General features: G+C 42.2%; 1 protein-coding gene across 1 annotated transcript; it reads right to left on the bottom strand.

The window, feature by feature from the left end:
* Positions 1 to 466: 466 nt before the first annotated feature.
* On the bottom strand, positions 467 to 15,700 carry TBC1D20 (TBC1 domain family member 20). The gene is made up of 8 exons (XM_072943978.1): positions 15,490 to 15,700; positions 8,025 to 8,210; positions 5,925 to 6,005; positions 3,406 to 3,592; positions 3,134 to 3,235; positions 2,082 to 2,223; positions 1,085 to 1,272; positions 467 to 825 (listed from the first exon to the last, which is right to left on the bottom strand). The coding sequence occupies exons 1-8, from the start codon at positions 15,557 to 15,559 to the stop codon at positions 570 to 572; spliced, it is 1,212 nt and encodes a 403-aa protein (XP_072800079.1). The 5' UTR covers positions 15,560 to 15,700; the 3' UTR covers positions 467 to 569.
* Between the last annotated feature and the right edge of the window lie 1,860 nt (positions 15,701 to 17,560).

Raw genomic sequence — 17,560 nt, 5'->3', positions numbered from 1 at the left:
TTATCTGGTAACCTAGTTCACATGTGTCTCTCAGATTTCTGACCAACTACTGGAGCTATTCTTAAAAGGGGCCAACCTTGCCTCCGGGCTAGCCTCCTCTGCCCCTTCACCTTCATTCCAACCTCTGACTTCTTTAGCAGCAGCTCCATCCTTCTTTGTCCGGGTAAAGCAGACAGAATGGGAGGAGCCACCAGGAGGGCATTCAGAGGTCCAGCTTATTTACTATTGAGCAGCCAAGACATCCCCCAGTGACCAGTTCCAGTCCAAAGGCAGCTGGGAGCTCCAGAAACCCACTTCCTCCGACACGAGAGGAGGCAGTGGAGAGCCCACTCAGAAGCCCACCATGAGGGAGAAAGAGTTCCATGCTCAGGCCCCCATGTGCCCGGTGTCAGGCAGGCTCTGCTACTGGCCTCTGAAGCAAAGGCAACCATGGACAGGAGGGAAGGGTGGCAGGAATAGAAAACCCTTGACAGAAACCCTTTTAATAAAGGAAATTCCACCCCCTCCCAATCCATCCATGGAAGGGTGAGACCTTGATTTCACGTAAGAGGAAGTGTCTTCTCTGGCTTTTATGGAAACAGCTGCAGTTGAAACTTTGGGGCCCACTCCAGGGCACTTTTCACTACAGCCAGAGCGGCCGCTCCAAGTGCCACTGTCAGCCCCATCACCGCCAGCTTCACAAAGCGGTTGGTCCTTGGTTTGGTCAGGACATCTTTTGTTCGATCCTCAGTCCGCAGAAGTCCCCGAAACCGCTGCCGCAACACCATGTCAGGCCTCTGCTGGGCTGATGCCAGCTCAAAGTCTTTAAAGGTAGAGGCTGCCGTTCTGTAGAGGGGAAGGAGACAGAGGAGGAAATGGGATGAAAGAAGGGGAAAAAACTAGGCTAAACAGGCTGAGGGCAAAGCCATTCATTCAGAAAACTCTTCTTCATAAAGACCCAGGAAGTCTCAAGTGAGGATTCCACTGGCATAAGCACAGGTTTCTGGAAATACCTCCCCAGCCCTGTCCCCACCAGACACAACCTTCCAGCATTCCTGCTCACTAACAAACACCCTTGTTCAACCAGGGCCTTGGCTTCACTCACTTCTCTGCTCGCTGCTGGGCAGCTGCCTCCCGAGCAAGTTCGGATGGGGGAAACTGAACAAAGAGGTCCCCTGCTCTGCTGATCAGCGTCTCATAGGGCAGGTCCTGAGGGATCTGGGACAGCAGGTGGTGGACCGAGGCCATGTCACAGTCACAATCCAGGACTTCCTGCTCTCGATACAACACGATCTGTGGGGAGCAAGGCCTTGCATCAGAGACCAGAACATCCAGGACCTTGGGCACTTCATTTCATTCTCTTTAGAGATGAATTTAAATTGGTAACAAACGGGCTCACCCCCAACGTTCATCACATTCTTGTATCCATCTAGGAAACAATGATGTACGTATCTGAGTGCTTTTACCCCTGGGCTAGCCCTTCCTGCTGGAGGCAAACTTTCACCTCGCGATGTGGAAGGCTGACCAATTACATGAAGGAGATTCTTTTAGGAGGAAGGAAAGGAGGGGAATTACTAGACATTCCTGGAGCTCCAGCACAGAAGAAATGCTTCAGAACAGTAGAAAGAATGTTCTTTAAAGAACAACAAAGAGTGCCACGAGTCCCCACCTCCACCCTCACACCCTTCTAATAACTGGAGCCCCCAACCCCAACTGAAAGCCAGGTCAATTTTTCTATCATAATGCCACGCCTCTTCTTGTCTTAAACCCAGAGTTGGCCATCTATACTAGCTCCAGGAAGTGTCAATAGAAACCCTGATAATTCACAATGTATGTGAGCATTTTAAAGGTTCAGAAGAATTAAGCAGTAAACAAATCAAACCTGTTTAACTTTAACCAGCATTTCTCAAAACTTGTTTTTACATGGAACAATTTTTTTCTCCCATGGCGCTCCCATTAACATTCTGCAGAATAGTGTCCTGGGATGCCAGCCTGGGAAGTACTCTTTTGCATCTTCAATCATCAGGTTTCCTTTTAGGGAAAATGATTCAAGCTGGACTGGATGATGTGCACCTAGCTGCTGGCTCATGGTCTGTACTTACCACAGCTGCAAAGTAAATGGGCATCAGCGGGTGGCAGGCCAGGAAGAAGTCATATAACCGCACAACATGCCTGAAGTCAGACAGGACGTGCCCAAACCAGGTGATGAGCCAGCTGAGGGCAAAGATGGTCCCCACCTCGGCACTAGGGGCAAGGAAAGCTAGGTGTTAGGTTCCCTACTGAGCCATCCCTTCCTGCTCCCTGGGCCTTCTCTGTCCTCTGTGCTGTGAGAAGAAAGCATTTGGGAAACACGATTTCTAGAAAATTCAGTCACCTACAAATTCAGCATCTTTGTACCCACGACCATGATGCTAATATCACAATAGGGCCCTGGTTGCCTTATCTCCCTGGATGCTCTCCTGATGGCCAACAAATGTCAACTACAGGGACAAGAATCAACTGTCTTCAGAGAACTATACCGTGCTTTTCCTTTTGAGAAAGCCACAGCCTTTTGGGGGGCTCAGGCACATATTCTCAGGTTTGAAAACACAACAGTATTAATTTTATAGTTAACATGAGATGACTGAAACACCTTAAGACACAGCCATTATTAAAAAAAAAAGAGAGAGAGAGGGGCAGGCATTGGCCAAGAACACATTTCCATCTAAAGAGAAGAGAGAAGTCATATGAGAATTGCAAAGAAGTATTTCTTCTCCTTGGTATGTGATGAATAAAACAACCCACAGATGGCCCTGTCTTTCTCACCTCTGGATCCTATAAGACTCTGTACTTCTCTTGCAGCAATAACCTCAGAGTCTACCTTGACATACTTACCTTGTCCACCTCTCCCCATTAGATGTATGCTTCTCAAGGGCATGGGCTGTAACATCTCTTGTATCCCCAAAAGAGCACAGCACACAGATAATATGAAAGACTGTGTACAGAACTGAATTATCCAAATTGCTGGTAACTGGAAAGGACAACTCAAAAGAACTTAACACTGATCAACATAAGATGATGATGCAATTGAGCTAGACTTGTGAGGAATAAACAAAGGCTAGGAGAAAGCTGAAAAGGGGTGTGTAAACACACATAAATGTAGACACATATATACCTCTGCATGAAGTCATGGAGTTCTGGATTCACCTGGTCAATGATGGGCATCAGATAGTTTAATATATGCTTGGTGTTGTCCATTGTTGGATCCATGAAATCCCTAAAGGGAGACAATTCAATGAGCTTGGTCAGACCAAACACTCAGACCAGGGTTGAGGGGCAGTAGGGTGGAGTGGGGCTCAAACCACTGAAAATACTGACGAGAAAATGGGCTGAGGAGTTATCCCCAGGCGGGGCTTGAGGAGTGATACCCATCCTTTGCACTGGTACCTGAGGTGGTGGGTAGATAATTTTTCTACCAGGGATGTCGCCAGCCTCTCGCCTACCACCAGCAGAAATGTGACCACGATGTCATGGTAGCCCTGGTAATAGTGCAGCTGAGGGTTGCGCTCCAAGATGAGGAGGATGATGTCAATCAGTTCTTCCTGGAGCCCTTCTCTCTGTTCTTCTGGCATGCCTGGGAGGGGAGGGCAAGGGAGATGCACCTGAACACGACAAGCAACCTAGTAACATGGAGGTTAGGAAGATGGTCAGCAGTGGATTTGCAGAGAAAGTGTTTAATAAAAGAAAATTAGTTACAAACGATTTGGCAACACATTCAAGGTCTATACACTGCTGACACCACCTGGAATATAGGAAAGAGCCACAGACTGGCAACCTCACAGTGGGGGAACCCAGCCAACACCATCTTAACCAAGTCACCGCAGTTCCCACCAGTAGTGTGACTATTCAACAGCATATACCTCCTGATACGACACAGTGAAAAGAACTCAGCATCACTTCAGTGGAATTCCTATCAAGAGTGCATAAACTGAATCTTATAATGAAGAAATGCCAGAGAAACCCAAACTGAAGGAAATTTTATAAAATAACTCGTCTGTCATAAAATACAAAGGAACTATTCTAGAAATAAAGGAGGCTAAAGAGATACGAAGACTGAATGGGAAAAGCATGATTTTATATTTCTTTTTCCTATAAAGGATATTATTGGGATAAATGGTGAAACCTAAAATCTGTAGCTTAGACAGCAGTATTTTTCAGTGTTGTTACTGATTTTGTTAAGTGTGATAAACCTGGTTTTTAAAAAATACACCCTGTAATATTTAGAGGTAAATGAGTACTGTGTGTGTAATTCTTAATTATTCTTAAACATTTCAGAGAAAAATTTATGTGTGTGTAGAAAGAGAAGGAGAGAGAGAAAGCAAATATGGTAAAATGCTAACACATAAGGAAATCTGGGTAAAAGGTACCTGGGGAATTCTATGTTCTATTTTTGCAACTTTTCTGTAGGTATAAAATTATGTAAAAACAAAATGTTTAAGAGATGCATGTTCCCCTCAGAACCAGACTAAGTATCACAGGAAGTACTGATCTCCTTGATGCAAAGGCACAGCTGGAAACAGGACGCCTGTCCTGGAAGCTCTGTCAGAGGATGCAGCTGGTTCTGGCGGTGGTCAAGTGTGGCTCCTCATCCACTTTTAGTATAAAAATGCCAGCGCTTGGCCTCATGACCTGTTTTAGAAGAACAGCACACAGCACAGCCTTCCTACACCTTAGGTTTTCCAGTCAAAAACAGATCTTGTGAGAGAAAACAGCTACTGTAAGGGGCCAGACCAAATTGAACAAAGGTTTTTCTGTGAGAGCAAAGCCCATCTCTTGCCCATATTTACCCCACCCCTTCTCATAAAGGCATACTCTAAAAGATAAAAGAGAAAATGAAGTAAACCAAGCACTATGGATAGATAAAGAAATGAGAGTACTGAGAAAAAAAAATTAAACTTTGAATTCTTAGTATAAAAGTGATCAGCTAAGCTCAGAAGAACATTGATGTAAAAAGAATATGAAACCACACAGGAAGTTCAGCCTACAGAAAGAATATGAGAGATGGATGTCACATATGGAAGAGGGATAAAGGTTTCAGAGGGAAAACAGGTTACCTAGGGAAAAATATGGGACACATCTGTCCTATGTGGTCTCATCAAGACCAGCAGGATAGGAAAAGGGCATTGGAGCACAGGCATATGTTTTTATCAAAACCAAAATGGCAGGCTGCTGCCAATCACAAGAGCCTTTCCAGGGACCAAGGGTGCAAGCAGGAAAGAAGGCCCTTTAACAGACAAAATCCACTACCAGGGCATGAGTTCAGAAGAGTCAAGCAACGGATTTAGAGGCTCTAGTAATTCTCCTCTCCTCATGGACCTAAAGGTGGAGTTGCCCAAGAAAGAAAAGTAGATCCTCGGCACGAGGTTTGCTTCCCAGTTTCCTTCGCTGTGAAAGTGGAGACAGTGGTCATTCTACTCATTATTCCTGGGAATGGGGAGGTGATTTTAGGAACAGACCCTTTAAACATGTAGTGACTGCCACTCCTTATAGCGCAAGGGCTCCAATATATGCACATGCAAGATACTACTATTTATAATTCTAAACAAATGAAAATATTAATAGATCTTGTTAGTGACCAGTTCCAAGCCAATCTATTCTTCAAAGCCAGACTGATGGCTCTAGCAATCCCTACAAAATCTCTTCTGTGGCTGTGAAGGTGGGAAGACCCTGTTCTCTCATTTACCACTTCTGGGCCAAATTATTTTTGGCTCCGGCTTTCACAGTTGGGGTCTGAGTGGACTGAGTCAATGAAAGAATGACTCAGCAGACTGGGAGTACAATGGGTCCCGCATGTAGTCACACTGTGTGCTGGGATGGAAACTTCCTGATACTAGCAAGCACCAACACAGGAAAGTAAGTGCAATTGGGACAGAAGACCCCCATGGAAGACTGAAAGCACGTCTTACCAGGAGGGAACCGCCGTAAAGACCGCCTGACATCCAGCAGCACTTGTTGGTAGTCCTTGCTTATCTGTCGTAGGTCTTTCCCTATTGGAGGAAAAGGAACATGTTACTGCAGGAGTATCTGCAAAGCCAGAACAGGAGCAGAACACTCTGGTATGACACAAAAGGCCTGGAAGACATACTTCAGCTTTTTCTTGAAGATGCAACATGACTCAAGATACAACACTGGGAGAGGAATCCCTAGTTACTTCCAAACATACTGTTTCATGCAAGTCATGGTGACTTGTGAAGAGGGAACACAGATTATCCAAGAGGCGACAGATGAGGTGGAAAGAGGAGCAGAGGAGAAGTCACGAGGCCAGGAGTCCAGGGCAGGCTGCCACTGTGCTCACGGGAACTGCTCTAAATTTCAAAGTCCACAACTGTAAAATGGGAATTATTCTCTTCCATAGGATCAAATAAGAGCATGAATGTGGAAACCACAGGACAAATGGAAAAACTCAAACATCTGTAAAGTCTAGGGAGCACTGAGCTGTTCAGAAAGGATTACTAAGGTAAATTCATATACAGAAGAATCTAACCTCTCTTGACCCTGAAATTCTAAAACTAAGACACTGCAAACAGGATATAGTACTTGTGTTCAGTTGATAAGCCCAATATAGTGGGAACGGAAGGAGGCAGTCTCTAGCTGTTATATTCAGAACAACTGGACATGTCCTTCATAACCGAAATAAAAACTTACCAGAGAAGCCTGTACAATACTTCCCCACACAGACTTCATCTTATAAAGATACAGGAAATTTGGAATCTATAGAGCATCATCTCAGGATTCAGTGTGAATATGGCAATCCCTCTTCCTTCCAACAAGAAGCTGACTGCTCTCAGGCAGCCTGGTTCCAAAGATAATAGCAAGTGGCAGCTTAAAACATCTACTCGGCTGCACCATGACACTGTGACCTTTCTATCAGCAGAGGCTGTTTAATCATCTCTAGTGCCTGGCACACATTAGGAGCACAACTGGTACTTGCCAAAAGAATGAAACAATTCCCAGCACCTGGACTTTTGCCATACACAGTAGGAAAGCAATAAATGTTTGTAGAGTGAATGAATGACAAAGTGGATTCATTGTTTTGCAGTACTTTCTTTTGTATTTTGCACTACATTCTAAGGAACTCTTTTTTACTATGCAGGTCTTGCAAATAAGCTAAGTACAGATTTCCTTTGGTATCCAAGGGAGATTGGTTCCAGGACCCTAAGGATACCAAAATCCAGATGCTCAGGTCCCTTGTATTAAATGGTGTAGCATTCACACATAACCCATGCACATCCTCTTGTATGCTTTAGATCACCTCTAGATCACTTGTAAAACTTAGTACAATGTAAATGCTTTGTAAATAGGTGCCAGAGGGCAGCAAATTCAAGTTTTGCTTTTTTTGGGGGGGTGGGGTGGGTAATAGCTCAGTGGTAGAGCATGTGCTTAGCATGTACAAGGTCCTGGGTTCAATCCCCAGTACCTCCTTTAAAAAAAAAAAAGTTTTGTTTTTTGGGACTATCTGGAGTTTTTTTTCCCTAGAATATTTTTGATCCATGGTTGGTTAAATCCTTGGACTAGGAGGACCAACTGTAACAGCTTTCCATAGAATTACATAATTTTAGAATTCAAAATGGTCTTAGTATTTCCCCATAAAAAGGCTTTTTTGCTTTTTTAAGGGCTGTAGAGGTATTATTTCTCTCCATTGCCCACGTTTCTCAAAATGTAGTCCTTCTGCAACAGAATTAGGGTGCTTGTTAAAATACAAATTCCTACAATCCACTTCTTAGTGAATGTAAACTGTAATATGCATTTTTAATAAACTCCCCTACTTAGCCAGTAAAAGCTACTACCTATTAACCTAATAAAAGCCCATTCCATTTCTAAATAAAATTCTACTTATCAGTTCGGTCTTATTTTCAGAGTAGGCCCAAGCATTTCCTAAAATGCTTTAGATTTACTCACATATTCTTGGTTTAAACGGGGCATAAAAATCAAAGGCCCTGGGATTCTTTTTCCCTGTCTCCTAGACACGATCCCCTTTCAACAACCCCCCCTTCCCCACCCATTACCTGATATAGGAGGTGGATCATTGGTATTGACATTGAGAAGCTTGGGCCACACTTTCCGCCTGATCTCGTCAGTCAGGAGCCCCCCTTCACTGATAGCCATGCGTCTAAGGGCAGCCACATCAGCTGGATCACTGTTCAGAGCCTGGTATATCTCTGCCACTTTCTTTTTCCTTTTGGCATTAAAGTCTGCAAAACAGAAGAGAAAAGGGCATTAGACACATACTCAGCATGTGTGCATTTTCTGCTCAGGGCTCAATCTCCTTATTTGGTTTGAGGTACAAGTAGGTATATTTCAAGTCAATCTATCGATATTTAATTAGCACATAATGTGCAAAACACTAAGGAATTACAATTAATTAATATAGTAACTGTAAGGAATTACAGTTATAAAAGTGCTCAGTATATTCAGGCATATCTAACAGTTACTGCTCATATTTTCCTAATAGAATGCTTGTGCTTTCTTAATAGTAAACTTTACAAAGCATATATATCTCTTAATATGATAGTTTTTTCCTGTTGTTTATAGAGGAAAAATGTATATGCATGTCACCAAGATTCAATACTACATTTTTTAAACAAAACCACATGTGGAAGAAGTCTCCAGTTACAGGGTAATATAACTAGTAAACATTAGAATCACATGGAGATATTTTCAAAAGCAGAATGTCAAAGGGTGTATACTTAGGTCTCCAGTGTGGCTGGTGGTAGAGACGCAAGATACTGCACACAAAGCAAGTATTTCTTAACAACCATATTAATTACTGATGATCAGGAAATAACATTTTAGGCATCCTACATCCTTATGTGGCAGTTTGTTATTTATACACAGGCTTATACTGTGTTTACTTTTTTAGGAGACTGGTTGAGAGTCTGTGATTACCGTGCATCATATTATAAATCTTCTATTTAAAATAATGGGGTAATAGGCTCTCAGAGTTTTCATGCAGAATGTCTAATTTTAGGAAGAACAAACACAAGAAAAGTTAAATAAGACAACACCAAAGAGATGTCACAAAGAAGTGCACTGTAACTGCCTAAAAAAGGTATGTGCAGATGCCAGGAGCTCAAAGAGACTGCTGTGGGTCAGGCTAATCTGAGAAGGCATTACTGAAGAGTGCAAGAGGCTGGGAGGAGAGCAAAAGAAAGGCTTGGAGATGGGAAATACAGGCCCTTTCATTTAACAGTAAATGGACTCATTAAAAATATTTATGAAGCATATACTAGATGCAGAGCGCTAGAGTTAATGTAAGGTAGGTAACACTGGAAGGCAGGTTAGATTTTAGAGAGGACTAACTTTGGAAGTAGGTTAGACTTCAGAAGGGACTAACACTGGGAGGTAGATTAGGTTTTAGAACAGACACTAAGCAACTTTCCTCAGTAATGTTCTATTCTGAGGCAACAGTCTACAGACTGCTTCCATGACAAAGCTGCACATTATTAATACAAATGAAAGTTGGTACTAATGGCCCTGGTTACTAATCTATGACAACTGTGGCATAAAAACCATAAAAACAAAGGTACCAACTGGTTTGGAGTTATAAGTAATTGGAGGTGTAGACAGGAAAATAACACAGGTGCTTTTTCACCCAGGTAAACCTGTTGTCCTGGCTAGACTGTTATTTTTCCTGGTGACGTGGTAGGTGACAACGTGTCCCAGTATGTCTGAGAGATTTCTGGTTTACACCCATAGTCCTGGCGTAGCTTCATAGCAAATCCCTCCTACTATCTGTACTCTCAAGAACATCCCAGGTTAGATGCTAAATTAAATGGTTACTCTACCCAGAAATCATGAAAAATCAAGTCCCAATTTCCTCCATCAGCAAAGCACATAATTAGTTAAATGTTTATTCACAAGGTGCTTCAAGCTCTTGGCTTGGGCGTGTCTTGCCATTCATCTACCTGCCATTAATCTATGCATTCATTTATCAGTCCATTATTTAGTAAGCATCTCCTTGTGGTAAGCACTGTACTGGGGATAAAAACATGAAGGTGACTCCCTCCCAGCCCTTGAGAGGCTCACAGTAGGGAGGAACACAAGTATTATAAATGATATAATAGAATCATGAATAATTATGAAAATCCAGAGGAAAAAACAACTACTTCTGAGGGAATCAGGAAAGGCTTCACCAAGAATATATTCTGGTACCTCCTGAAGGAAAAGTTTGCACATGGAAGAGTGTGTTGAAAGGAGAGCCTTCCAGAGGAAGGAGTATGTGCAAAGACCTTGTCACATGAAAGAAATATCATGTTGTGAAAACGCAGAACAATTCTGTGAGGCTGAAGTGCTAGGTAAAGGACGAGAACAGAGGCCAGAAGGACTGCAGTGAATGCAGCTAGTAGGAGAGCCTGGGCTGGATTTACCCGCTAAGGAGTCTGGATTTTCATCCAGCACTCAAGAGAAAGACAGGGAGGGATTCTTACTCTGGGTCAAAGGGACATCCTGCGGAAGAGAAGGCTGTATGTGTCCAACAAGGAAGGATTGTAGACACATAGGAAACACAAAAGACTTTATATAATAACACAGGCTGAGGCAAAATATGAGTAGGAATTGAATTAATTTCCAACAAAGAAGAAAATCCGACATTAAAATTTTTTTTTTACCTTAGAGTGTTCTTATACTTTCTACACATCATAAATTAAGAACACTTTGGTGGTAGTACTAAATATTTGCAGTAAGGGGACATTTAGAAACCTTGTTAACCTATTTGCCAAGAGTATGGAAAATTTTCCTCAATTTGTTTAGACATATACTCACCCTGCCCCTCTTTCCATTTAAGCTATTCAACAATCTAGGGAAAGGGAAACCATTGGTTGTATCTTAGGGGAAATAACACTGTTTGCAATCAGCTGGATTTCCAGTAGGTTTTGGTAAACATACTAGAATTTTAACTAATTCTGAATCCAAAACCACAGCTCCAACACTCATTTCTCTAAATATTCTGTTTGGATTCTATTTAAGTCCTGCATTTCAAAATTTACTATCACCTTGATTCTGATGCTCTGTGGTAACTCAATACATATATGGAGAATAGAATAAATAATTTAGCTTAGCTATTGTTCCTCTGGAAAAATTGGCCTCTAGTAAATGATGTTATCTTCCCTGTACTATTGTTAAGAATATCCTCACTGTACAACTCTAAATAGATTTGTAGGCTCTTTGGCCTTTTTCTAAAGCTACTGGTGATTCCCAGAGGAGAATGCTGCTCAGCTGTGGATTTTAGCTGCCGTCTGTTCAGACTCCAATATCACCTTCCTCAATCCCATAGTTAAGTGATTAAATGTTAGTGGCAGATGAAGGCACTCCTACGTGTGCCACCCTCCCACACACAAATACTTTATTGCACCTAATATACTGGCTTTCATTGTGACATAAAAAGGGAGGAGAAACAGAAAACTCAAGCAAACCACAGATGGATAAATTACATGGTGATACTGGCAAATATTAAACTGCACAATGAAGGAGAAAAGGTCAGCAGAGTCTCAACTGAACAACTAATTTCCACTTATTCTCTCTACCTCAGAAAGAAAAAATGCTTGGAAAAAAGATTAAAATCAATGTTTAACTATTAATTTTATTTTAAGATAAATTTTATATATGGATTTTGGGGTAGAACACATTTCTAGACTTGAAAATGCTATTTTTGGGCTTGGGATAAAAGCCCACATTTCATCTGGAGATAGCATATATGTAATTCAAATCCCTCCGAACCTTTTCTTCTCCAATTATTTTTTAAATTGAAGTATAGTCAGTTTACAATGTTGTGTCAATTTCTGGTATACAGCATAATAGTTCAGTCACACATATACATACATATATTCATTTTCATATTCTTTTTCATTATAGGTTACTACAAGATATTGAAATAGTTCTCTGTGCTATATAGTATTAAACTTGTTGTTTATCTATTTTATATATAATAGTATCTGCAAATATCAAACTCCTAATTTGTCCCTTCCCACCCACTTCCTCCCCTGGTAACCATAAGTTTATTTTCTATGTCTGTGACTCTGTTTCTGTTTTGTAAATAACTTCATTTGTCTTTTTTCTTCTCCAATTTTTTAACTGCCCCACTTATAAGAGAGATGTATTATATATTCCAAAGCTGGTATCTTCCAAATTCCTTTATAGTAAAAGGTCTTGGCTTTTATAACCATGACAGAATGAAATGACTATCGTACAGCTCACTGTAAAATATAAGACACTGCTATAAATAAATCCCTGCTGCCTGAAAAGTAATTCATTCAACAAAGGAAAAAGGAATGACACAGGCACTAACTTGGCTTGCCCTCCATTAGAATGATCACTTAAATGGAACAGCAGTTCTTAACAGTTCAGATAAAGATGGCTGAGTCTCTTGCTGTCTCAAACCTCTCCCAATTCTGGCTACAGACCCAGGTAAAGATTTCTGCTACTTAAGAGCAACAGGTATCTTCAAGAGCATCTGGCTTGGTGAACTTAATATACAGGAAAGGACAATGACTAAAAATGAGCACTAGCTATGCTCCTCTTAAAGTTTTTCTATGTCAGCAAAATATATATTAATGACTTAGATCACGTAAACGACCTACACACTTAGTAAGTGAATCTTACGAGACAGTACAAAATTCAATAATTATTATTTGGTTTAAGCATGCGTATCAAGGAAGCTTTACAATTTTTAAACAGGAGTTAAGCTTAAGTAAGCAATGCTAGCCTTAAAACAATGGAAGAGCCAGTTAGAGGGAGATCCTCCCAGACAGACACCCCCTGTTCCACCTGCTGAACTCCTGACACTGACATTGGAAATTAACTTGAAAATTTATACTTGAACAAAACTACAATGAGGTATCACCTCACACTGGTCAGAATGGCCATCATTAAGAAGTCCACAAACAGGGCAAGGAAGGTATAGCTCAAGTGAGAGCACATGCTTAACATGCACGAGGTCCTGGGTTCAGTCCCCAGTACCTCCTCTAAAAATAAATACACCTAATTACCTCCTCCCTTCAAAATAAGAAAATAATTAAAAGAATACAATAATAAGTAAATAAAATATTTTTAAAAACCAATGATTAAAGAAAAAGTCCACAAACAATAAGGGCTGGAGAGGGTGTGGAGAAAAGGGAACCCTCTTATACTGTTGGTGGGAATGTAATTTGGTACAGCCACTATGGAAAACAGTATGGAGATCCTTAAAAAACTAAAAACAGAGTTACCATACGATCTAGCAATCCCACTCCTGGGCATATATCCAGAGAAAACTCCAATTTGAAAAGACACATGCACCCCAATGTTCATAGCAGCACTATTTATAATAGCCAAGACATGGAAGCAATCTAAATGTCTATCGACAGATGATTGGGTAAAGACGTTGTGGTACACACACACACACACACACACACACACACACACACACACAGGAATAGTACTCAGTCATAAAAAAGAATGAAACAATGCCATATGCAGCAACATGGATGGACCTAGAGATTATTATACCAAATGAAATCAAAGACAAATATCACATGATATCACTTATATGTGCAATCCAAAAAAACAACAGAAATGAACTTTTTACAAAACAGACTGACAGACATAGAAAACAAATTTCTGGTTACCAAAGGGGAAAGTGGGGGGAAGGGATAAATTGGGAATTTGGGATTAGCAGATACAAACTACTATATATAGAATAGGTAAACAACAAGGTCCTACTACATAGCACAGGGAACTATATTCAACAGCTTGTAATAACCTATAATGATAAAGAATACATATATGTATAACTGAATCACTATGCTGTATACCAGAAACTAACACAATATTGTAAATAAACTATATTTCAATTAAAAAAATTATGCTTGGAAAAAAAGTTTATGCTTGAACTTCATATCTGTACCAGAGAAAGACAGTGGGAAGGGAAAATCTTACCTTATTCTGAGTAAGATTCTTATTAAAAACAAAATAAACTCTTTTTTTGGAGGTCCTAATTAGTTTCAACAAACAGTACCCAAATGAGCAGATTCATTAACTACCTGAAACATAAAGATAAGCATGTAGAAGAAAGACTGCTTTACCCCCTAAATGGAGAAAAACATTTTAGAGAGTAAATCAATTGGATCATAAAGGAGGGTTTATAATATTAGTAACTTTGCCAATTCTCAGATGATTAAAGACAAAACAGAAACAAACAAGAAAAAAACCCAAAACCCTCACATATCTAAATTCCTCCCATTCACCCAGAGAAGCAAAATCAAAGAAACTAGGGGATTAAGTCTTGCAAGTTGGGCACAGCTGCACTGCAAAAGGTCACAAGACCCATACCAACTTGGGTTAATGACTATTATGCCATGGGGACAGATTGCATACAAACACCAGCAAAGGGTTACAAGGCCAAAGGGCCCAGGGAAGTAATACGAGGAATGAACTCTGTTTCCAGGCAGGATTAGAATAGGAGGAAAGGGGGTAACAGAAAATGAATCCAGAGAAACAAAATGTGAATACCAGGTGCTTCACCAAAATGTGGGTTGAGTATGTGGCTGGTTCTATTACGGGCACCACCCACAAGAGGATGGAAAAGTGGGAAAGTTACCTTAGTCTTCGCCAGGGGGGGCAAATTTATTTTACTTGGTACAGAGTAAACGATAATTTTAACTGTCACGTATTAACTGTATGTAACACATATATGAAAACATAGTGCACAAGTAAACCATGATTTCATGGAAGTTATTGCTTAGTATAAAGCAGTTTTTACAACAGAATCGCTTTTTACACAATGAAATAACATTAAAATAAGTGGGTGCCACAGGATTGAGGCACAAAGTAGACTGGAGGGTGCCAGGAGCTGCGGAGAATGGGAAATGGGGAGTGATGGTCTTTCTGTTTGGAATTAGAAATGCTCTGGAATTAAGACACTGTGATGCCTGCACAACCTTGTGAATGCACTAGGAACCACTCAACTGTATACACTTAAAAGGGTGAATTTCGTGGCAATTGAAAGAGATACGTGGTCCCCGTACACCGCGTCAATCCAGAGGACGACTGATGAATGAAGTTTGGGAAACCGGCCTGACCACTAGGGAGGCGGCCCCGCAGACTGCGGACGTGGCCGGACAGTCTCGGTCAGGGGTGAGGCTTGGCCTTATTTCTCAGAGACCCAGTTCTCCTCTCCAGACCCCGGGAGTCCCGCCCCGCCCTTCCCAATGGGGACGCGAGTCTGCCACCAGGGTTCCTCCGGTCTCTTCAGCATCTCTGACCCCCCAGTCCAGGCTTTCCTCCCCTTCAGACCGACTAGGGCCTTCCGCCTTTTCCTCTCTCGCTGTCCCGACCGCTGCCCTGGAAGCACCCCGCGCAGTTTCCTCGGGCTCCCAGCCCGCGGCCCCCCGGGCGCCGGCCGGCTCCTCCAACAGCTGTGCCCTACCCGTCGGGCCGCCCCTGCCCCTCAGGCCGTCCTCTCAGGCCGCTCCTCCGCGCCCCGGCCGGCTTCCGTACCTGCCTTCTCCGCGCCGCCGTCCCAGCAGCTGGAGGTGGGGCCGTCACCCTGCGTACTCCGGAGGGCCATGTCCCGGGGGCCCGGGCCCGGGCCCGAGCCCCGGCTGGTGGCGGAGCCAAGAGAAGACGCGGCTACGGCCGCAGGACCAGCGCCGGCTCCGCCGGGAAAGCTCGGCTTGGTCAGCCCGCGGCGCGCAGGCGTCCCTGCGCGGGCCCCGCCCCGTGCGGCACGTGACCATTCGCTACGCCGGGCCGGGTCGCCGGGGCCCGCGCGCAGGCGCTCTAAGCGGCGAGAGGAAGCGTATGGGGAGCGCGCCCCAGTTAGTTCCAGCTGAATTTGCAGAGCGTGGCGCGGTTGAACAAATGTGTTTAAGACCAGATTTTATCATTTCTTTTGTTTTCCTTATCTGTATGTAAAATGATACTGATGATAATAAAGTTCCTGAACTCACAAGAGTTCTTGGGAAAGTGCCTAGAAAACTACCATGTAGTGGTAGTAAATACTCCACAGTTGGGGCTGTTATTTTTGCTTATCAAAGATTTTACCTCCTGTCTCACTTCCCCACAGGTATTCCTGTATTATGCTTGGCGACTTCAGCGTTTAGCATAATCTTCGCATATGGTTCTAAAGTTTGTGCTCTGCACAACGCCAGAAAGTGCAGTTCACATAGATGATTATATGGGCAGTACCCTCTTTGAGTTGTACAAAACTGGCCATTCATCCAAAATGAGCATCTGTCTTATCAGGGATTTGACCGCCTTCTCCTCCTCTCCATCGTCTCCAGTGACAGTCCTTTCTCTTCAATAGGCGGCGCATTCCTTCTGTCATACCCCCGTATCATTGTGGCCAGAAACTGATCCACCTCTTCAATCTCCAATGCTAGGCCACTGTCACTGAAATTGTCATGATTCTGGTTGCTGGATGACCCCTACCATAACAATTATTTATTCTTCTGAGACGTCCAGCCAGTGGAACCCATTACTACTGGTCCCTTTTGGTTTCATGCTCATCCTGTTCAATCCAGGATCCATGATCTACCATCACATGGTAAGTCCTTTTTAAAAAGGTCGTCTGGTTAGCTTTCGTGAACAGAAAAGATTACTCTGAAGTTAATTTGATTTTTAAAACTAATACTCAATTTATTTAAATTAGAAATCACCAAACCTAGTTCTTCCTTAATATCAACTGACAAATTTTACAATTTCATTCATACATCTAGTAAATTTTAACAATCACTTCTTTGGTACCATTAATAAACTTGGTTAATTAAGTAGACTCCCGTTGCCCCCTTCTGTTCTTCATGCTGTTGTCACACACTGCTTTGCTTCTTAAATCCCTTCCTTCTCTTCACCTTCTACCCCAACCCTGCTCCACCCCACACTTGCAGACAACCACTTAACTACATTTTGTCACTAGATTAGTGTTTTCTAAAATAGTATATGGATGGAATCATATAGTATGTAGTCTTTTTTTTTGTTGGTATTCACTCAGCATAATTATTTTAAAATTAATTCAACTTACTTTTTATTGCTTAGTATTTTATTACATGACTATATATATATGCTATAAATACATAATTCACTGCTAATATTTTTGCTTTAGACCTGGGGTTAACAAAGGATGACCATTTGCAAGCTAAAACCAGCTCACTGCCGGGTTTTGTATGGCCCATGAGCTAAGAATGGCTTTTATAATTTTAAATTATTGGGAAAAAAATCAAAGTAGAATAATTTGTGGCACATAAAAATCGTATGATCGCTTGGATGTCTCTGTGGCTTGGTGTCTGTCCTTCGGCCTCTCATTCCCCAGTACTCCACAAGAACATGCCCTGGGTAGCTGCTGCAGCTTCAACTTGGGACCCAGAAGGAACTACCTGTAGCAAACCCAAGTCCAATCAACACAGGAGCCCAGTCCAGCCCAGCCAATCCTCAACTTGAAGCAATTTTGCTTGGCTGAACCCAGTTTAGATCAGCTGACTATAGCTGACCTAGAGATCTGTGAGGATAAAGGTTTTTGTCGAAAGGATCAGAGAGCAAAAAGCAAGAGAGTTTGTCTATAATGACTGGTTTA

The sequence above is a fragment of the Vicugna pacos genome, chromosome 19 (genome assembly GCF_048564905.1).
Source record: "Vicugna pacos chromosome 19, VicPac4, whole genome shotgun sequence".
NCBI lineage: Eukaryota > Metazoa > Chordata > Mammalia > Artiodactyla > Camelidae > Vicugna > Vicugna pacos.
Note: the sequence above shows the minus strand (reverse complement) of the source record. Positions and strands in the feature narration are given on the sequence as shown.